This window comes from Bos grunniens, chromosome 16 (assembly GCF_055505025.1).
Source record: "Bos grunniens cultivar Pamir isolate PY7600 chromosome 16, Bosgru_T2T1.0, whole genome shotgun sequence".
Lineage (NCBI taxonomy): Eukaryota > Metazoa > Chordata > Mammalia > Artiodactyla > Bovidae > Bos > Bos grunniens.
In genome coordinates this window covers 5,293,160-5,317,176 of record NC_141180.1, presented here as the reverse complement: position 1 = coordinate 5,317,176, position 24,017 = coordinate 5,293,160, and the positions used below count along the sequence as shown (strand labels likewise).

The 24,017-nt window shown below is 40.8% G+C and overlaps 1 protein-coding gene across 1 annotated transcript in view; it reads right to left on the bottom strand.

The window, feature by feature from the left end:
• LOC147356078 (membrane cofactor protein-like) overlaps positions 1 to 23,504 on the bottom strand; it is a 58,571-nt gene extending 35,067 nt beyond the window's left edge. The window contains exons 1-4 of the mRNA XM_086345856.1: positions 23,436 to 23,504; positions 23,205 to 23,379; positions 19,116 to 19,304; positions 18,677 to 18,779 (exon numbers count right to left, since the gene is read on the bottom strand). Of these exons, the coding sequence (XP_086201982.1) occupies positions 18,677 to 18,779; positions 19,116 to 19,304; positions 23,205 to 23,379; positions 23,436 to 23,504 (536 nt within the window). The remainder of the gene's footprint in view (positions 1 to 18,676; positions 18,780 to 19,115; positions 19,305 to 23,204; positions 23,380 to 23,435) is intronic.
• Positions 23,505 to 24,017: the final 513 nt, after the last annotated feature.

Genomic DNA, 24,017 nt, shown 5'->3' with positions numbered 1-24,017 from the left:
CAACCGTTACATTGGTCTGATTGTCGAGGCCAGTTTGGGAAAGTTTCTATAATTCAGCAAAATCATACTAATCATACATTTAAATTTGTTGACTGGGGACCTCACGGGTTGTTTGTAAACTGTTCTGAAGAGCAAGAAGAACATCATAACTGCTCCTGGTTTAATAGACCAAGCATTGGAGGCTTTCATAAATCTAAGACAAGTTTCTGGACTGATAAGGACATATTGCTGAATTGGTATAATGGGGGCTTATCACCCCCATGGCCCAGGATTGTCGTCCCCATTGTGGGGCCAAAGCAATGGCACATTTGGAAAATTCCAGCAGCCTTAAAGCACTTCGCTAGTGTTTATGGGACTATGGGTATGTTTCGTCCTTCTAATTATACCTTCCTATACAATAGTACTGGCTATATTCAATCATTGGAGAAGGCAATGTCACCCCACTCCAGTACTCTTGCCTGGAGAATCCCATGGACAGAGGAGCCTGGTAGGCTGCAGTCCGTGGGGTTGCTAGAGTCGGACACGACTGAGCGACTTCACTTTCACTTTTCACTTTCATGCATTGGAGAAGGAAATGGCAACCCACTCCAATGTTCTTGTCTGGAGAATCCCAGGGACGGGGGAGCCTGGTGGGCTGCCGTCTATGGGGTCACACAGAGTCGGACACGACTGAAGCGACTTAGCTGCAGTAGCAGCAGCATCTTCAATCATGTGTTCACCTTCCATATTTGTTTATTGTAGGGCATTTTGATATTGACTTATTGACCAAGATTGTCAATTGTACTGCATGTGCATTGTATACCTGCCTTAATCACACCATTTCATATCACAATGCTAGCATTGCACTAGTTAAACAAAGATCTGAGTTATGGCTTCCCGTAAACTTAACTGAGACTTGGACTGATTCTGTATTTCTTTCTGTATTGTTGAAAACTGGACTTAGGTGATCTAAGCGCATCATTGGGTGGATTGTTACAGGCATCTTAAGCCTTATCTCCATTGTGACTGTAGGAACTTTGTCCGGTATGGCTTTACATAATTATATACAAAATCATGATTTTATCACTACTTGGCACAAAGACTCTCATGATCTTTGGACTCGACAAACTCAAATAGATCAGCAATTACAAACACGAATTAATGAGTTACAAACTGCGGTTATCCACTCAGGAGATCAAGTGCAGCAACTGGCTTTCCAAACACGTATACGTTGTCACTGGAATTTTACTTCTTTTTGTCTGACTATCATGCCCTATAATAGCACTGAATATCCTTGGGATAAAGTTAGAGCGCATTTGCAGGATCTCACAGATAACTCAAGTTTAGACATCAATTTGTTGAAACAACAAGTTGCTAATTTTCAAGTTAAGGTACCTAAGGAATTGTACAGCACTCAATTTTATGATACTTTAACCAAAACCCTATTGTCTCTAGATCCTAGAGCTTGGTTTTCAGGAAGCAACACTTTTATATATGTATTAATCACCCTGCTTTTTCTGTCATTGCTTATAGGATATAGATGTCTCTACTCAAGACTCCATGCCTCCCACAATGGAGTCCAACTAGCAGCTTCCATGCTTAAATTAAAAACAAAAGAAGGATATGTTGGGAAGCCCAGTACAAAATAGCCGGTTGGAGGAAGTCCTTGGGAAAATGGTGAAGGGCCAGAAATATCCCGGCTTGGTGTGCTCGGGCAGAAAAACATCTCCTGCCTTTGGTTATGCCTGGCGCCAAGATTTAATAATAAATATTAAGGATGTTGCTTGAGAGAACGGGCTATGGGATAAGCACACGGGTCACTTAGAGCGCGCCGTCCTTGAAATATTTTTACTGATTAGGTGTTAACCCTGTACACGCTCTGCTGGCTGTATACTCTAAGCTCTTTGTTCCTACTTCTATAAAAAGGCTTGACTGCAGCAATAAACCTGTCAGTCCGAGCAAGAGACTGTCCGAGTGTCCTTCTTTCAGGTTCGTTGCTTCCAAGTCCTGGGGAGAAAATCCCCAACAACAGGGAGGCCTGGAGTGCTGCGATTCATGGGGTCACAAAGAGTCGGACACGACTGAACAACTGAACTGAACTGAACTGAAAATGTGTAAATTACTGTCACGCTGGTCAGTGCAGCCCCTCTGCTCCCTCTGGCAAGTGTATTACACACTGACTTCTACTCTTTGCTCACACCATTTTGCTCAGTAAGGGCTGAGCAGAGAGATCAGGGCCCTAGAACTTGCCGCCTGGATTCAAGTTCCAGCTCCATGACTGCCTTGAGCTTGAGAAATCTCTTAATGCTTCCCTAATGCTTCCCTGACGTAACTCATGTGATTGTTCTGAGGACTGGATGAGATAGCCTCCGGCACATAGTGAGTACGAGGCAAGTTTTAACTCTTATTGCTAGTTTTTTAGATCAGAATACACATGCACCTTATTTTATTTCTCTTAACTTTTTGAGATTTTAACAAACTGAAGGTGTGTGGCAACCCTGCATTGAGCAAATTCATTTGTGCCATTTTCCCAACAATGTTTGCTCAGTTTGTTTCTCCTGGCACAGTTTGGTAAATATCACATATTTCAAACTTTATTACTATTATTATATTTGTTGTGGTCATCTGTGATCACTGCTGTTGAATGTTACTACTATGACTTACTGCAGGCTTAGATTTGGCAATATGTTATTTTAAAGTTAATGTATGTACACTTTTCAGATATAATTCTAATCACAGTAGACTATGGTATATGTTGTTGCTGTTGTTGTAAACATATGTGAAAAATTCATTTTACTTGCTCTATTGCGGTGGTCTGGAACTGAACTTGCAACATCTCCAAGGTATGTCTTCACCTTCCTAGGATTATGGGCTTCCCTAGTGGCTCAAGGGTAAAGAATCTGCCTGCAATGCCGGAGACCCAGGTTCCATTCCTGGGTTGGGACGATCCCTTGGAGTAGGAAATGGCAACCCACTCCAGTTTTCTTGCCTAGAGAAGCCCATGGACAAAGGATCCCAGCGGGCTACTGTTTATAGGGTTGCAAAGAGTCGGACATAACTCAGTCACTTGACTTCTTAGGAGTAGCTCAGGAATACTCCTACTTGATGAAATCTTCTGTGATGATTTAAATTCACAATACACACTCTCTTCCTTCTGGAAGTTCACTGTAATGATTGTGAGTGATTCTATCTATTTGATACTTCTTCTCATTTACTACTACGCTTTGACTCCTCTTTGTGTATGCTGTATTTCTCAAGAAGGATACAACTTCTTTGGGAAAAATCTATGTATTAAAGTTTTGGCATCCCTCAAAGTATCTAGCAGAGCCTCTCTATATAAATATTCACTGAATGTTCCATTATTTTTAATTGACCACATTAAAAAATACCCTATCTGCTTCCAGCTGACTTTTTCCACAAGGCTCACTCATTGATTTTAGATTGCAATGTGTATTTCTGGGAGGACAGCAATTTAAGAAGTATCAGGAATCTGCCTCCCCACCTTGATAACAATTGCACCGGTAGAATCTGCCTGATGTCACTGTTTTGGAACTCTGCCTTCTGTTGATAGTTTACAGTTTCCGTGAAGATGGAGGCAGGCAAATTGACTTGTTTTGGTCAATCTCAACTCTTGTCTAGCACAGTGGGAGCGACCCATCCTCACCCATAGCAGCGTGGCAGGGTTCTCTGCATGTGTTCCCAGAGCAGCTTACAAGTAGCTTGTGGGAGCCAAAGTGGGCAAAAAGGACCCTGCCCTCCAAATATGAGGCTCTGTGTTCTTGTCACCGATTGCTGCTTCTGATCACAGATAATCAAAGAGATGGACTTCCATTTTTGTCGCCCCTTGCCCCATTCTTGCAAGCCCCTCCTATCCTGGATGAAGTAACTTAAAGGGGCTTAAATATTTAGTGGCCTTTGTTCCCCCTTTCATTGTTTGCTTCTTCCTCTTTCAGGAGCCAGACATTCAACATCAGGACATTCAAAAGCAACTGCATGTGTAGAGGAAATAAGTAGGTGATCGTGTACACCCAGGGAAAGGCTCAGGAAAGACCTAGATAATCTTCGGTTTATATAGCAGGCTGATATTCATCATAGAGATACAAAAAACATTAACACAAAAGAGCAACCCCCAGGTAAGAGGGGAAATCTAATTTTCAGAATTACCAAAGTATTAGATTCAAGTGTTTTTTGTTCAGTAAGAAAATCACAATGCATACAAAGAAACAAGAGTACAAGCCTTTCAAAGGAAGAAATAAATCAAAAGAAATTGTCTTTGAAAAAGAACTGATGGAGAGAGGAGCCAAGATGGCGGAGGAGTAGGACGGGGAGAACACTTTCTCCCCCACAAATTCATCAAAAGAGCATTTAAACGTTGAGTAAATTCCACAAAACAACTTCTGAATGCTGGCAGAGGACATCAGGCACCCAGAAAAGCAACCCAACTCTTCGAAAGGAGGTAGGAAAAAATATAAAAGACAAAAAAAGAGACAAAAGAGGGAGGGATGGAGTTCCGTCCCGGAAAGGGAGTCTTAAAAACAGAGAAGTTTCCAAACATCAGGAAACCTTCTCACTGCCGAATCTGTGCCGAGCTTTGGAAGCACAGAGGGCAACATAACAGGGAGAAAAAATAAATAAACAATTAAAACTCGCAGATTGCGAGCCCAAGGTAACTCCCCCAGCGGAGAAGCAGTGCAGACGCCTGCACACGCCATTAGCAAGCGGGGGCTGGGCAGGGAGGCGCAGCGCGGGCTGCATCGCTTAGAGTAAGAGTCTGGCCTGAATACCCTGAGCGCTATCTCAGCAAAATAATTTGGGCTAGCAAACCAGACTGTGGGATATCTACCACGCGAAAAGCCAGCCCCAACCTAAGACACCGTCAGGCCTGCGCACGGAACAAAGGACTGAACAGAGATAGCCGGCTGCAGACCATCCCCCTCCGGTGACAGGCAGCCAGAGCCGGAAGGGAGCAATCGCAGCCCCAGAGAGACATTATCTATAAAACTGTAAGCAGGCTTCTTTGCTAACTAAAACTTCTTGGGGGTCTGGACGGTCAACATCTGCCTGAGAAGGTGCGCCGGTTTTACACCCAGATAACCGAGTGGCGGGGAGGCGATAAGTCGCAGCATTGGCGCTCGCCAAACACCTCATCACCTGAGCTGCTCGGACCTGGGAAGAGCACAAAATGCAGGCCCAACTGAGTCTGCGCCTCTGAGGACTACCCGAGTGCCTGAACCTGAGCGGCTTGGACCTGGGAGGTGCATGCAGCCCTGGGCCAGCCTCGGATTGTTCCCGGCGGAACAACCTAGAGCCCAAGCAGTGTGGGCAGGGAGGCTACACGCGCCGTGAGCAGGGGCAGACCCAGGGTGGCTGAGGCACTGCGAGCCCACGCCAGTGTTATTTGTTTGCAGCATCCCTCCCTCCCTCCCCACAGAGCGACTGAACAAGTAAGCCTTAAAAAAAAAAAAAAAAAAGTGTCCTCCACCGTGCCCTTTGTGTCAGGGCGGAAACCAGACACTGAAGAGACCAGCAAACAGAAGAAGTTATAACAGAAGGAAACACCTTGGAAGCTACAGGCAATAGATTAAACCCTGTGGTTACTACGGACTACATAGGAAGGGGCCTATAGATCTTGAGAAATATAAGTCAGACCAAGGAACTAGCCAAAAATGAACTGAACATGCAATACTCACAACAAAACCAAAGAAAGTCCTAGATATATTTTTACTATTTTTACGATCATTCTTTCTTTTTTTTTTTTAATTTTTTTAAAAAAAATTTTAAGTCCTCTATTGTTCTTTTAATTATCACTTTTATAACATATTACTTTGCAAAAAAAAAAGACCCTATTTTTTTCTTCTTCAGCAAACTTCATATATATATATTTTATAATTTTTGACCTTGTTTTTTTTTTTTTTTTCTTCTTTTCTTTAACATTGTATTTTTGAAATTCCAAACTCTACTCTAGATTTTTAATTGTAGCTTTTTGGTATATGTTATCAATTTTGTACCTATAGTTCTTTTTATAATTTCTGTGACTTTTTTTTTCCTTTTCTCTGTTTCTTTCTCTTCTCCTTTTATATAACATTGTATATCTGAAATTCCAAACTCTACTCTAGATTTTTAATTTATGCTTTTTGGTATTTGATATCAATTTTGTACCTGTATTTTCTTTATAATTTTTGCGACATTGTTTGTTTTTGTTTGTTTGTTTTCTCTCTTTATTTTTCTTCTTCTTTTTTTTTAACATTGTATTTTTGAAATTCCAAACTCTACTCTAGATTTTTAATTTTTGCTTTTTGGTATTAGTTATCAAATTTGTACCTGTATTTTCTTTATAATTTTCGCGACCTTGTTTGTTTTTGTTTGTTCGTTTTTTCTCTCTTTCTTTTCCTTCTTCTTTTCTTTAACATCGTATTTTTGGAATTCCAGACTCTACTCTAGATCTTTAATTTTTGCTTTTATGTATTTGTTACCAATTTTGTACCTTTAAGAACCCAATCTTCAGGATCCATTTTTCACTAGGGAGCAAGATTACTGGCTTGACTGCTCTCTCTCCCTTTGGACTCCTTTTTCTCCACCAGGTCGCCTGTGTCTCCTCCCTAACCCCTCTCTACTCTACCCAACTCTGTGAATTTCTGTGTGTTCCAGACGGTGGAGAACACTTAGGGAACTGATTACTGGCTGGATCTGTCTCCCTCCTTTTCAATCCCCCCTTTTATCCTTCTGGCCACCTCTGTCACCTTCCTTCTTCTTCTCTTCTCTGTATAACTCCGTGAACATCTCTGAATGGTCCAGTTGTGGAGTGCACATAAGGAAGTGACTACTGGCTAGCCCACTGTCTCCACTATTGATTCCATCTCATCTCATCTGGGTCACCTCTAACTCCTTCCTCCCTCTTCTCTTCTCCATGTAATGCTGTGAACCTCTCTGAGTGACCCTCACAGTAGAGAAACTTTTCATCTTTAACGTAGATGTTTTATCAATGGTGCTGTATAGAAGGAGAAGTTTTGAAACTACTGTAAAAATAAGACCGATAACTGGAAGCAGGAGGCTTAAGTCCAAACCCTGACTCCAGGGAACTCCTGACTCCAAGGAACATTAATTGACAGGAGCTCATCAAACGCCTCCATACCGACACTGAAACCAAGCACCACACAAGGGCCAACAAGTTCCAGGGCAAGACATACCAAGCAAATTCTCTAGCAACAAAGGAGCACAGCCCTGAGCTCCAATATACAGGCTGCCCAAAGTCACCCCAAAACCATAGACATCTCATAACTCATTACTGGACATTTCATTGCACTCCAGAGAGAAGAAATACAGCTCCACCCACCAGAACACTGACACAAGCTTCCCTAACCAGGAAACCTTGACAAACCACCTGTACAAACCCACACACAGCGAGGAAACGCCACAATAAAGAGAACTCCACAAACTGCCAGAATACAGAAAGGACACCCCAAACTCAGCAATTTAAACAAGATGAAGAGACAGAGGAATACCCAGCAGATAAAGGAACAGGATAAATGCCCACCAAACCAAACAAAAGAGGAAGAGATAGGGAATCTACCTGATAAAGAATTCCAAATAATGATAGTGAAATTGATCCAAAATCTTGAAATCAAAATGGAATCACAGATAAATAGCCTGGAGACAAGGATTGAGAAGATGCAAGAAAGGTTTAACAAGGACCTAGAAGAAATAAAAAAGAATCAATATATAATGAATAATGCAATAAATGAAATTAAAAACACTCTGGAGGCAACAAATAGTAGAATAACAGAGGCAGAAGATAGGATTAGTGAATTAGAAGATAGAATGGTAGAAATAAATGAATCAGAGAGGATAAAAGAAAAACGAATTAAAAGAAATGAGGACAATCTCAGAGACCTCCAGAACAATATTAAATGCTACAACATTCGAATCATAGGGGTTCCAGAAGAAGAAGACAAAAAGAAAGACCATGAGAAAATACCTGAGGAGATAATAGTTGAAAACTTCCCTAAAATGGGGAAGGAAATAATCACCCAAGTCCAAGAAACCCAGAGAGTCCCAAACAGGATAAACCCAAGGTGAAACACCCCAAGACACATATTAATCAAATTAACAAAGATCAAACACAAAGAACAAATATTAAAAGCAGCAAGGGAAAAACAACAAATAACACACAAGGGAATTCCCATAAGGATAACAGCTGATCTTTCAATAGAAACTCTTCAAGCCAGGAGGGAATGGCAAGACATACTTAAAATGATGAAAGAAAATAACCTACAGCCCAGATTATTGTACCCAGCAAGGATCTCATTCAAGTATGAAGGAGAAATCAAAAGCTTTTCAGACAAGCAAAAGCTGAGAGAATTCTGCACCACCAAACCAGCTCTCCAACAAATACTAAAGGATATTCTCTAGACAGGAAACACAAAAACGGTGTATAAATTCGAACCCAAAACAATAAAGTAAATGGCAACAGGATCATACTTATCAGTAATTACCTTAAACGTAAATGGGTTGAATGCCCCAACCAAAAGACAAAGACTGGCTGAATGGATACAGAAACAAGACCCCTACATATGTTGTCTACAAGAGACCCACCTCAAAACAGGGGACACATACAGACTGAAAGTGAAGGGCTGGAAAAAGATTTTCCATGCAAACAGGGACCAAAAGAAAGCAGGAGTAGCAATACTCATATCAGATAAAATAGACTTTAAAACAAAGGCTGTGAAAAGAGACAAAGAAGGTCACTACATAATGATCAAAGGATCAATCCAAGAAGAAGATATAACAATTATAAATATATATGCACCCAACACGGGAGCACCGCAGTATGTAAGACAAATGCTAACAAGTATGAAAGGAGAAATTAACAATAACACAATAATAGTGGGAGACTTTAATACCCCACTCACACCTATGGATAGATCAACTAAACAGAAAATTAACAAGGAAACACAAACTTTAAACGATACAATAGACCAGTTAGACCTAATTGATACCTATAGGACATTTCATCCCAAAACAATGAATTTCACCTTTTTCTCAAGCACACATGGAACCTTCTCCAGGATAGATCACATCCTGGGCCATAAAGCTAGCCTTGGTAAATTCAAAAAAATAGAAATCATTCCAAGCATCTTTTCTGACCACAATGCAGTAAGATTAGATCTCAATTACAGGAGAAAAACTATTAAAAATTCCAACATATGGAGGCTGAACAACACACTGCTGAATAACCAACAAATCACAGAAGAAATCAAAAAAGAAATCAAAATTTGCATAGAAACGAATGAAAATGAAAACACAACAACCCACCCGTGGGACACGGTGAAAGCAGTCCTAAGGGGAAAGTTCATAGCAATACAGGCACACCTCAAGAAACAAGAAAAAGTCAAATAAATAACCTAACTCTACACCTAAAGCAACTAGAAAAGGAAGAAATGAAGAACCCCAGGGTTAGTAGAAGGAAAGAAATTTTAAAAATTAAAGCAGAAATAAATGCAAAAGAAACAAAAGAGACCAGAGCAAAAATCAACAAAACCAAAAGCTGGTTCTTTGAAAGGATAAATAAAATTGACAAACCATTAGCCAGACTCATCAAGAAACAAAGGGAGAAAAATCAAATCAATAAAATTAGAAACGAAAATGGAGAGATCACAACAGACAACACAGAAATACAAAGGATCATAAGATACTACTATCAACAATTACATGCCAATAAAATGGACAATGTGGAAGAAATGGACAAATTCTTAGAAAAGTACAACTTTCCAAAACTGGACCAGGAAGAAATAGAAAATCTTAACAGACCCATCACAAGCATGGAAATTGAAACTGTAATCAAAAATCTTCCAGCAAACAAAAGCCCAGGTCCAGACGGCTTCACAGCTGAATTCTACCAAAAATTTGGAGAAGAGCTAACACCTATCCTGCTCAAACTCTTCCAAAAAATTGCAGAGGAAGGTAAACTTCCAAACTCATTCTATGAGGCCACCATCACCCTAATACCAAAACCTGACAAAGACCCCACAAAAAAAGAAAACTACAGGCCAATATCACTGATGAACATAGATGTAAAAATCCTTAACAAAATTCTAGCAATCAGAATCCAACAACACATTAAAAAGATCATATACCATGACCAAGTGGGCTTTATCCCAGGGATGCAAGGATTCTTCAATATCCGCAAATCAATCAATGTAATACACCACATTAACAAATTGAAAAATAAAAACCATATGATTATCTCAATAGATGCAGAGAAAGCCTTTGACAAAATTCAACATCCGTTTATGATAAAAACTCTCCAGAAAGCAGGAATAGAAGGAACATACCTCAACATAATAAAAGCTATATATGACAAACCCACAGCAAACATTATCCTCAATGGTGAAAAATTGAAAGCATTTCCTCTAAAGTCAGGAACAAGACAAGGGTGCCCACTTTCACCATTACTATTCAACATAGTTTTGGAAGTCTTGGCCACAGCAATCAGAGCAGAAAAAGAAATAAAAGGAATCCAAATTGGAAAAGAAGAAGTAAAACTGTCACTGTTTGCAGATGACATGATCCTCTACATAGAAAACCCTAAAGACTCCACCAGAAAATTACTAGAAATAATCAATGACTATAGTAAAGTTGCAGGATATAAAATCAACACACAGAAATCCCTTGCATTCCTATACACTAATAATGAGAAAACAGAAAGAGAAATTAAAGAAACAATTCCATTCACCATTGCAACAGAAAGAATAAAATACTTAGGAATATATCTACCTAAAGAAACTAAAGACCTATATATAGAAAACTATAAAACACTGGTGAAAGAAATCAAAGAGGACACTAATAGATGGAGAAATATACCATGTTCATGGATTGGAAGACTCAATATAGTGAAAATGAGTATACTACCCAAAGCAATTTATAGATTCAATGCAATCCCTATCAAGCTACCAACAGTATTCTTCACAGAGCTAGAACAAATAATTTCACAATTTGTATGGAAATACAAAAAACCTTGAATAGCCAAAGCGATCTTGAGAAAGAAGAATGGAACTGGAGGAATCAACCTACCTGACTTCAGGCTCTACTACAAAGCCACAGTTATCAAGACAGTATGATACTGGCACAAAGACAAAAATATAGATCAATGGAACAAAATAGAAAGCCCAGAGATAAATCCACGCACATATGGACACCTTATCTTTGACAAAGGAGGCAAGAATATACAATGGATTAAAGACAATCTCTTTAACAAGTGGTGCTGGGAAATCTGGTCAACCACTTGTAAAAGAATGAAACTAGAACACTTTCTAACACCATACACAAAAATAAACTCAAAATGGATTAAAGATCTCAATGTAAGACCAGAAACTATAAAACTCCTAGAGGAGAACATAGGCAAAACACTCTCTGACATACATCACAGCAGGATCCTCTATGACCCACCTCCAAGAATATTGGAAATAAAAGCAAAAATAAACAAATGGGACCTGATTAACCTTGAAAGCTTCTGCACATCAAAGGAAACTATTAGCAAGGTGAAAAGACAGCCTTCAGAATGGGAGAAAATAATAGCAAATGAAGCAACTGACAAACAACTAATCTCAAAAATATACAAGCAACTCCTCCAGCTCAACTCCAGAAAAATAAATGACCCAGTCAAAAAATGGGCCAAAGAACTAAATAGACATTTCTCCAAAGAAGACATACAGAGGGCTAACAAACACATGAAAAAATGCTCAACATCACTCATATCAGAGAAATGCAAATCAAAACCACTATGAGGTACCATTTCACACCAGTCAGAATGGCTGCGATCCAAAAGTCTACAAATAATAAATGCTGGAGAGGGTGTGGAGAAAAGGGAACCCTCTTACACTGTTGATGGGAATGCAAATTAGTCCAGCCACTCTGGAGAACAGTGTGGAGATTGCTTAAAAAACTGGAAATAGAACTGCCTTATGATCCAGCAATCCCACTGCTGGGCATACACACTGAGGAAACCAGAAGGGAAAGAGACACATGTACCCCAGTGTTCACCGCAGCACTGTTTATAATAGCCAGGACATGGAAGCAACCTAGATGTCCATCAGCAGATGAATGGATAAGAAAGCTATGGTACATATACACAATGGAGTATTACTCAGCCATTAAAAAGAATACATTTGAATCAGTTCTAATGAGGTGGATGAAACTGGAGCCTATTATACAGAGTGAAGTAAGCCAGAAGGAAAAACACCAATATAGTATACTAACGCATATATATGGAATTTAGAAAGATGGTAACAATAACCCTGTGTACGAGACAGCAAAAGAGACACTGATGTATAGAACAGTCTTATGGACTCTGTGGGAGAGGGAGAGGGTGGGAAGATTTGGGAGAATGGCATTGAAACATGTAAAATATGATGTAAGAAACGAGTGGCCAGTCCAGGTTCGATGCACGATACTGGATGCTTGGGGCTAGTGCACTGGGACGACCCAGAGGGATGGTATGGGGAGGGAGGAGGGAGGAGGGTTCAGGATGGGGAACACATGTATACCTGTGGCGGAATCATTTTGATATTTGGCAAAACTAATACAATTATGTAAAGTTTAAAAATAAAATAAAATTTAAAAAAAAGAACTGATGGCAGATGAACTAGACAAAGACTTTAAAATAACTGTCTTATGAAGGCATTTGCAGTGGTAAATCAATTAATGCCAGTTCTGCTGTCTGATTTTTCTTCAATGAGGGGGCTACGTGGGAGACATAGAGCTGCAGATCTTTATGAACACCCTGCAAGTAACAACATCACTCTCAGGGTCAAGTTCAATGTCACCATTGAGAATATCAAAGCTAAAATCCAAGAAAAGGGAGATGTCCTGTTTGCCTAACAGTTTTGAATTTTGGGAGCATATAGCTGGAGGTTGACCACACACTCTCAGACCACAAATTCAAGAAAGGAGTCAACTCACACTTCGCGCTTTGCCTGTGGGGTGGCATCACTAAGGCTTCCTTCCACAAGTTTGCCCCCAAACACACTGTTAGTAAACCATCTCTCACAAGTATTTGCTCACTTCCATCTCAATGCTGCCAACTGCCACAAGAAGAAATGTGTCCACACCAACAACCTGTGCCTCCAGAAGAACATTAAATGATTCCCATACCTTGGTGCCTCTTTGCCAGCAGGGAGGTCTCTTGCCAAAACCCCAAGGTCCTGAGCCCCCAATAAAATTTGACAGAAAAAAATGACTGCCTTAATGATGCTTGAAAAACTAAAGGAAGAAATCTAGAAAATCAAGAAAAGCCGTGTAAAACATGGAAATCTCAAACAGGAGACAGAAAAACTAGAAAGAAGCCGAAAGGAAATTCTGGAGTTGAAAAGTTGTTCCATCGCTAAGTCATGTCCTACTCTTTGCGACCCGCATGGACTGCAGCATGTCAGACTCCCCTCTTCTTTACTCTCTCCTGGAGTTTGCTCAAATTCATGTCCACTGAGTCAGTGATGCCATCCAACCCTCTCATCCCCTGCCGCTCCCTTCTCGTCTTGCCTTCAACTTTTCCCAGCAGCCCTACATTCATTGCTGTGTAAAGTAGAGATGATACAGTAGCTAACTATATGCCCTTCAGGAGACTAAAGGGATTAAGAACATAGGGATAAACAAACACAATGGACTATAGCTCAGCCATAAAAACAGGGAAATCTTGCCATTAGCAACAACATGGGATGGGACTAGAGAATATTATGCAAAGTGAAAAAATGAAACATAAATATTGCATGATTTCATCTATAAGTGCAATTAAACACAAAGCAAACGAGAAACAACAAAACACAAACATACTCCAGCCACAGAGAACAAAAAAGTGGTTGCCGGAGGGAGGGGGTGGAGGGAGAAATGAATTAGGTGAGTGAGATTAGGAGGCACAAATTTCCAGTTATGAAAGAAAGAGGTTATGAGGATGAAAGTAGGAAACCAGTAGTAACTGTGCAATAACCTCGTATGCTGACAGATGATAACTAGACATCATGGTAATCACTTTTAAACATACAGAAATATCAATCCCTATGTGATGTACTCGGAGAAGGTGATGGCACCCCACTCCAGTACTCTTACCTGGAAAACCCCATGGATGGAGGAGCCTGGTGGGCTGCAGTCCATGGGGTCGCAAAGAGTCAGACACGACTGAGCGACTTCACTTTCACTTTTCACTTTCATGCATTGGAGAAGGAAATGGCAACCCACTCCAGTGTTCTTGCCTGGAGAATCCCAGGGATGGGGAAGCCTGGTGGGCTGCCATCTATGGGGTCTCACAGAGTCGGATATGACTAAAGTGACTTAGCAGCAGCAGCATGTGATGTACCTGAAGTAATTTAGTTTGTAGGTAAATTATTCTTCAATTAAAGTAAGAAACCTAATGTTACAACTTAAGGAATTAGTGAAAGAAGATAACCCAAAACTACCAGAAGGAAGTAAATAATAAAGATTAAAGCAGTAAAATAGAGAAGAGAACGTCAGTGAAATCAAAAGTTGGTTTTCCAAAAAAGCAAAAACACTGACAAACCCTTAGCTAGATGGACTAAGAAAAAAAGAAAAATCTAAATTACCCAAATCAGAAATTAAATGGGGATATTATCACTTAGTTCTACAGAATTAAAAATATGAGACCTCTATGAATAATTTTATGCCAACAAATGATAGCCTAGATACAATGAACAAATCCAGGTAAACACAGTATCTACCATGACTTCATTAAAAAATTACAAAATTTGAATTGAATATGACAAGTGAGTAGATTGAATCAGTAACCAAAAATCTTCCATTAAAAAAAAAAGTCCTGGATCTGATGCTTTTCAACTCTTTAATTCTGCCAAATGTTTAAAAGAGAAGTTATACCAATCGTTCTACAAGAGGGGGATTTCACGATGGCTGAGAAGTAAAACATAGAGACCATCTTCCTCCCCACAAATACACCAAAATAAATCTGCATGTGGAGCAACTCCTATAGAATACTGAAATGCTGGAAGAGACCCCAGACTTCCAAAAAGGCAAGCTAATTTTCATGTAACGGGGTAGGGCAAAAGAAATTTAAAAAGGAGACAAGGGTATGGGGACATGACCTGTGCCTCTGGGAAGGAGCCATGAAGGAGGGAACATTTCCACACACTAGGAAATCCCCTAATGGGCGGGGATAGGGGTGAGCTTCAGAACCTCAGAGGGGAGCCTGCAAACAAGTGCTTGGAAAAAGAAGTGGAAAGAATTCACCACAGACCTCAGTGCTGACAGCACTTCCCAGTCTGAGACATTTGTTTGTGCGTCTGCTGTGGCGAGTTGGTGGCTGGGTGTTGAGGCTTGGGCTTTGAAGATCGGGCCATAGGGAGAGGACTGGGGTTGAGGGCCATGATGAAAGTCTGTGCAGCACAGACGAGGGATTCCAGGGAAAAGTCTGTGCCAGCCAGAGGGTTAAGAGATCACTGCTGTGGGGACCTTCCAACTCTGTGCGCTTGCAGACAGCAGGACACTGCCTCCGTGAATGCCAGAGGTGAGATGGGCTGCGGTCTGTTGTCCCAGAGGTGGACAAGCAGGCTGGCTGCCACCAAAGCATGTGCCAGAGATGGGGGGCAAAGTTCCACGGCAGACCCCCGCCCCAGAGGTTGGCATGACATCCACTGCAGCCTCCACCAAGCTGTCAGCAGGCAAAAGTCACTGCCCGTACCTGTGCGGCTTGGCGCTGCCAAGGGACCCTCGACCTGGGGCCAGTTCCCCTGGGGGAGCAGACGACCTGCCTGAGGCTGTAGTAACTTCCTACAGGTCTCTGCTGCCACAGGTTTTCCTTGCACATCCCAACTGCGTCCGCCATATCGCTCCCTCTGCCCAGACTGACTTAGCAAGTGAGCCCCAATAAGCCACAGCTTTTGCCTCCATTGCCTGGGCGGGGAACACACACCAGACGACAGTCTATAAAAAGAGAGGGGGCCAAAACCAAAACTGAGCACCAGGGACTCAGAGGAAGGGAATTCGCTTGTGTAGCCCCAGCAGCAGCCTACTAAATCCCCACAATTAGCTTAAGGCTGTGGACTTTGAGGGCAACTGTAGACTTTGTAAGCAAGTAAAAGCTGGAGTAAAACCAGATCTGAACCTGAGTTGACCCCACAGGGCCCACAGCAGGTGCCAGAGGCCTTCCTAGAACTTTTGGAGAACTTCCTGAGTAGGAAGACATGCTGGAGCTCTCTGTGTGACATGGACACAGACAAATAGGAAAATATTCTTACTACCAATCTTTCTCTAAATATCTTCTCTTTCTTCTTTTTTCTATTGTTTTATTGTTCTTTACTACTGCTTTTATTTTTCCTTTACTTAATGCTTTTTGCTTTTAAATAAATGTTTTAAAATGTTTTTCCTATTTTCACAGTACTTTCTCATTATCTTACCGTTTTCCCCATGTTTTTGATTTTGTATTTTTGCTAGTCTAGTTTCTACTCTTTGTTTTCATTTATGGGTTTGTTTATGGTTTAATTGCTCTTCTCATGTTTTTATTCACATTTTCATTCTTTAAAAATTTTTTTTTAGTTTGTTTGATAGTATGTTATTACACGTTAAGTGCTGCTTTTAATATTTGTCTTGGGCCTTTGTCCATTATTTGTTTGTTTATATTTTTATTTTTTTCTATCTTTTTTTTTCTCTTTCTCTTCTGTGCTGTATGGCTTGTGGAATCTTGGTGCTCCAGCAATGGGGTTAGGCCTGAAACTCTGAGATAGGAGACCCGATCCATGATGTTAGACCACCAGAGAACTTCAAACCTCATGGAATATTAATTGGCAAGAACTCTCCAAAAGGCCTCCATCTCAACCATAACACCTGGACTGACACAAAGGCCAGCAAGTTCCAGTGCTGGACACTTCACACCAAACAATTAGCAAAACAGGAATAGAACCCTACCCATTAGCAGACAGTCTGCTCAAAGCCATACCACGTTCACAGACATCTCAAAATACACTACTGGATGTATAGCACTGCCCTTTAGAGACAAGATCCACCTCCAACCACCAGAACAGGCACTGGCACTGCCTACCAGGAAAGCAACCCCACCCGTGGGAGACAGACACCACAAGTGGGGAACTACATCCTTGCAGCCTGTGAAAAGTAGACCCAAGCACAGCAAATGAAACAAACTAAAAAGACAAAGAAACATGTAGCACATGAAAGAGCCTGGTAAGAACTCACAAGACCAAACAAATGAAGAGAAAACACGCAGTCTACCTGAAAAAGTTTAGAGTAATGATAGTAAAGATGACCCCAAATCTCAGAAATAAAATGGAGGCATAGATAGATATGATGGAGACATGGATAGAGAAGATACAAGAAATGTTTAATACAGACTTGGAAGAAATGAAGAACTGTCAATCAGCAATGAGCAAGGCAATAACTGAAACAGAGTACACTAGAGGGAGCCAAGAGCAAAATAACCAAGGCAAAAGGACGGTAAGTGAGCAGGAAGATAGAATGGAGAAATAACTGAAGCAGAGAATAAAGAAGAATGAAAATAAGACAGGACGGTCTCAGAGTCCTCTGGGAAAACATTATGCAAACCAACATTCAAATTACAGAGGTCCCAGGAGAGAGTGAAAAAAAGAAAATTGTGAGAAAATATTTGAGGAGATCACAATTAAAACCTACCTGACCTGCCTCTTGAGAAACCTGTATGCAGGTCAGGAAGCAACAGTTAGAACCGGACATGGAACAACAGACTAGTTCCAAATAGGAAAAGGAGTACGTCAAGGCTGTATATTGTCACCCTGCTTATTTAACTTATATGCAGAGTACATCATGAGAAACACTGGGCTGGAAGAACCACAAGCTGGAATCAAGATTGCTGGGAGAAGTATCAATAACCTCAGGTATGCAGATGACACCACCCTTATGGCAGAAAGTGAAGAAGAACTAAAAAGCCTCTTGATGAAAGTGAAAGAGAAGAGTGAAAAAGCTGGCTTAAAACTCAACATTCAGAAAACTAAGATCATGGCATCTGGTCCCATCACTTCATGGCAAATAGATGGGGAAACAGTGGAAACAGTGGCTGACTTTATTTTTCTGGGCTCCAAAATCACTGCAGATGGTGATTGCAGCCATGAAATTAAAAGACACTTACTCCTTGGAAGGAAAGTTATGACCAACCTAGACAGCATATTAAAAAGCAGAGACACTACTTTGCCAACAAAGGTCTGTCTAGCCAAGGCTATGGTTTTTCCAGTAGAAATGTATGGATGTGAGAGTTGGACTATAAAGAAAGCTGAGCATAGAAGAATTGATGCTTTTGAACTGTGATGTTGGAGAAGACTCTTGAGAGGTCCTTGGACTGTGAGGAGATCCAACCAGTCCATCCTAAAGGAGATCAGTCCTGGGTGTTCATTGGAAGGACTGATGTTGAAGCTGAAACTCCAGTACTTTCGCCACCTGATGCGAAGAGTTGACTCATTTGAAAAGACCCTGATGCTAGGAAAGATTGAGGGCAGGAGGAGAAGGGGACAACAGAGGATGAGATGGTTGGATGGCATCATCCACTCGATGGACATGGGTTTGGGTAAACTCCAGGAGTTGGTGATGGACAGGGAGGCCTGGCGAGTGCGGTTCATGGGGTTGCAAAGAGTTGGACACAACTGAGCGACTGAACTGAACTGAACTGAACCTTATTTTCTTTAAGTAGCATCTTACTTACCCCTGATTACAAACAAAGTGAGCCTGTGAACCAAACAGAACACTTCCATTGACGAAGTAAACTTGACCATTCACTGGATCGCCCAGATTAGGACATGATTTTCCTAAGAGAAAATATTCAAATTTGTTTGTTTACAGCAATTTCAAAAATAGATTTAAATCAAATTCAAAATTCTACAATTCTTGTTTGAATCCATGGGGATCTTATTATTTTATTTAATTATTATTTTCTTTCCATATTATATGGTGAAACATGATTCGTATCTACCCAGGTAACCAATTGCCAAGAAGATTATTCTTTTGGGATTTTTTAAGCCCGAAAAAATGCATTGCCATCTAAAACCTATATTCACATGAGAAAACCATTATTGCAGTAGATGAATATGTGCACTAAAATGTGTGAAACTCTCCAGAGCAATAATAAAAAAAAGTTTACTCACTTGTACAGGCCTCCTCAAGAGCTGACCATGTATTGTCATCCTCACAAACAGCAGATCTGGGACGAAGAGGAATTATGGGCTTGAAACCTAGGCGACAGTCATATTGTACACGTTCCCCAGGACCATACCTGGGTTTAGGCGCACCCCGGAGCCGCATAGTTTCAAACCTTGGTGGATCACCACAGGCATCTAGGAATAAAGAGAATAAGAACATGAAAATAAAGTAGTTTATTTCATCAGGCAGGGACTGTGGCCTGGCATCAGATCAGGTAGGTAGTACAGAATAAATAGAAAGATTCTTGGCAAGGTTTTAAATGACTATTATTGCTTTTACCCAAGTGATAATTGTCACAAAGGATGTGTCTTCTTATTTTAAATGATAATCTATGAGCTTTCGGTTTGTTGAGGATTAAGGTAAAGTTTCATTCAACACTAAATTGAAGAGATAGCATCAATGTTTTTGGTTTTAAAATATGTTTATAGGTATGTGTCCTTCCCCACTTCTTTCTAAACTCATTATTTTGACATTCACCTCTCCTCTAAGAGGTCTTCCATAGTCTATAGCACTCTGCTCAGATTCTGCTTCAATAGTTTGAAACACAAACATATGATCACCTATCCCTTCGGGCTCAGTTTCCTCTCAGAAGGCAAGGTCCTAGAGGGCAGAGAGCATATACCTTCTTTTTGTTACACTCTGTACACACTGGGTGCTTGAGACATGCTATGGCAAGAGGTAAATATCAAATAAGCCTTGTGGATATCAGAGATCAAAATAAATATTGGCTAAAATATTTAAAATTATGACTTCCTTTTATGTGTTTTGTATTAGTGAATTGAGCATTTTGCAAATAAATGGAAACCCCTGAAATATCAAATTTTATTACTTTGAATAGCCTTAGTAAGAATTGGTTTCTTGGATGTTCCAGGAGTAATAATTTAATCTTCTTTCACTGATTAATGAATTGTGCATTCCCTTAGAAGCCCCCTGCAGGGGCTTTTTGGGCTGTTTATCCAATGCATCCGGACAGTAAAGCTGTTATATTGTTATGCTTTTAGAATTTTTTTTTTACCTCTGTCCTTTTTTTGTGGGGGGTTCTTCCCTAGAACAGTGTTGTTCCTACTTCAGCAAGTCCTCTTCCTTTTAATTATCTGTGCTCTTGAAAATCTTATAAATCTGTTAGAAAATAATGTAAAATATGGTGGAGACACATTGGTTAAAGTCCTAAAAGGATGCAGAGGCCTCTCCTATAAGGTTATAGGACCTAAGGAGGTGGGAGATAGACTACTTTGATCCCTGAGGGAAATTTTCTTTCTTATTCTTTGGGTCTAGGTCTTTAGATTGAAAGACTAGTCAAGAGAGAACTCTAAACAAGTGAATGTTATCCTCCTTTTTCATCATTTTCTAAATTCTAAGTTCCTCTCTTGACATTCTGTCCAACATTTCACTACACCACGTGCTGAAATCCACTTTTGGCAAAATGTTTTCAACATTTCCAGCATTCTGGTCTTAATATATGAATTCTCCTCAATCAACTGCCCCAAACAAAAGCAACAAATAAACAAACAAAAAAGGATGTAGTTATTAAAAACAGTGTTTAAAGATCAGTACTAAAGAGCCTCTTGAAGGTGAAAGAGGAGAGTGCAAACGCTGGCTTGAAACTCAGCATTCAAAAAGCCAAGATCATGGCATCAGGTCCCATCACTTCATGGCAAACAGATGTGGAAAAAGTAGAAGCAGTGACAGATTTTTTATTTTCTTTTATTTTTATTTTCTTTTATTTTCTGCAGTGATTTCCAAAATAACTGCAGACAGTGACTGCAGCCATGAAATCAAAAGACGCTTGCTCCTTGGAAGGAAAGCTATGACAAACCTAGACAACATGTTAAGAAGTAAAGACATCACTTTGCTGATAAAGGTCTGTGTAGTCAAAGCTATGGTTTTTCCAGTAGTCATGTACTGATATGTGAATTGGACCATAAAGAAGGCTGAGTGCCAAAAAATTAATGCTTTGGAATTGTGGTGCTGGAGAAGATTCTTGCAAGTCCCTTGGACAGAAAGGAGATCAAACCAGTCAATCCTAATATTCACTGGAAGGACTGGTGCTGAAGCTGAAACTCCAAAACTTCGGCCACCTGATGCGAAGAGCCAATTCATTGGAAAAGACCCTGACGCTGGGAAGGATTGAAGGCAAAAGGAGAACAGGGGGGCAGAGAATGAGATGGTTAGATAACATTACTGACTCAATGGACATAAATTTGAGCAAGCTCTGGGAGAGAGTGAAGGACAGGGAAGCTTGGTTTGCTGCAGATCATGGGATTGCAAAGAGTCGAACACGACTTAGCGACTGAACAAGAACAACAAAAAGATCAGTATAGCGTTGAATTTTATTAATAACATTAAATATACTGAATATTCTGAGCCATACATTGTCATTTTGCAATAGGAAAAAACTGGATTAGAAATGCAATATAATTCCTATTAATAGATACAAATATATAACATCATTCAGAGTTTCCTGGAACCAAGAGAGAAATCAAGTTGATAGCACGTCCATAATTAATTATATAAGTGTCATTTGTTTATGTACTTGACTTCACTACCTATCTCAAAACCAGATCATGAAGAAAGAATTTCTAATATGAAAAGAAAAGAAATGCCAATGGGATGGTTTAATCCATTCAGCTAGCGAGTACTTCTTCCCACTAACAAGCATCATGAAAGGCACACTTTCAACAATATAAAGTTTGGAATGTATGCTTCAGCAAGCAGTTGAATACAAGGTTTAAACACTGTAATGATTGAGTCCAATATCACGCTTTTTAATTACCAAATTTCTTCTCTCACTCAGAATACTGAATTCTGTACTCCTGTGAGGATTTTCAAACTAAACATTTCTAGTTTCAGAAAAATAGTATTATGACTAAGTTTTTTTCTAGATAGTTTACAATATAATAATTATTGGGTTGCAATGCTGTATGTTTGCCATTGTATAATATGACAGGCTGCATTCATAAAATTCCCTAGTTTTCCAGATGAGTTTCAGGAAGATGAAACAGTCTCTACTACGTATCAAGAGAACTGTTCACCTTCTGTACACTTACAAAAGTTGTGCAGAGACTCTCTACCTGCTTGCTAAATTTAAACATTACTCTGGTACTCGTGCACAAAACCAGATCCTCCCCCAGGCAGTACCTTCAGTAAAATGCTGGTCTCTGATCAAGTGAAATCTCATTGAAACCTGACCACCCTGCCCCTTCTCTCACTGTCTACATAGACTACCTTTTAAAATGAATATGAAAGACAAACGTTTATTGAAATTAATGTCCATGCTCCTTTAATGAACTTTTTAGAAGGCTGGTACAATGCTTGTAAGCAAGAACATCTACATTCTATAACACTGCACACCTTTTTTTTAATCAAACTTGGAAAATGTGCTACAAAATCATGTTCTGGTCGGTGTGGAAGATGAAACTGGATGGAAGATGCATTATCAGTTGTAAAGAAAAGATACTGAATCCAAGTCTTCATAAACAATTCATGACTATTTCTTACTTTCTGTCTGTTTGCCTTCCTTTGCAGGTAGGCCCCCAGCAGGTAGTCTGGGGTATAAAAGGCTTAATGTTTTTATAAAACACCACATACAGTATTTTGATTAGTTAGAATTCACCTCTATACATGGTTAACTTACTTCTTTGGAACTTTAACATGCATAAAAAGTATGAGGGTAAGTAGGTGCAATAAGGCAGGAAGAGAATGATTCAACCTGTCAGAAATTAAAAGATTTTTTTCCCAGCAGGTGGCACTACAACACAAGTCTTTGGTTTCTCTCTTCTGTGCTGCCTCTGGCAATATCTGCAAGTGGGCACTTTTCACCCTCCACTGCCTCTTTCACAGGTCTTGCCCAGTGGCCACCTTATTACTTTTTATACCTCTTGGATGTTGGTGCCTTGCTGCTGCCAGCGTCAATGGCATCACCACGTGGGGCACAGGGATGGTGACTTCTGCTGCCTCCAGGATCCTGAGTTACAGCCTCCACCACCAAAGAGGGACTGGGAGGGTGGGTGGGAGGGGGGTGGGGCTGTTCTTACCTGACCTCCAAATGAACTTCCCAGCCCCCACAAAGCAAGCAGTAGCTTCCTGGGCCCATACTTGGCACATCTGGGTGGCCACTTCTACAAAGTACACACTAGGGAACACTGTGTGGGCTCCCCTAGCCCAGCCAAGCCCCAGGGGCACAAACACCCCTGTTCCCAAGTTATCAAGCTGGCCAGAGAATATAGGGCAAACCCTCCCCACAGGCACAACAGCAGCCTAACTACATCCCCCGGCGCCTGGGACTCACGAGCAAACTGCACCACCAGCACCAGATCAGCAGTTCTGTGGTTCATTTGGTCACTTTATGAGAACTGACTCGTTGGAAAAGACCCCGATGATGGGAAAGATCGAAGGCAGGAAGAGGGGGACGGCAGAGGACGAGATGGTTGAACGGCATCACCGATTCAATGGACGTGAGTCTGAGCGAACTCCAGGAGATGGTAAAGGACAGGGAAGCCTGGTTTGCTGCAGTCCATGGGTTTGCAAAGAGTCAGATACGACTAGCGACTGAACACCAGCCTGGCCCTTGGTAAGCCTCAGTTTTGCCCATCACCCCGCACCGCTGGGTGCCCACCGCAAGCAAGACTTCTCTTCCAGCGCTATGTGGTCCCTACTCCCCTAGATCTCGACGCAGCACGACCCGCGGACGCTCTGGTCACGCTTTTTATTCCAATTCCTTATGGCCCCGGAGTGGACGCAGCCCCACGACTCTCACGAGAGACTAAAAGCAAATCTCCTCCCACCCTCGGTTCCAGTCGGCCGGCCTCGCGAGCCGCTCCGGTTCCCCACCAGCGCGCACACTCTAC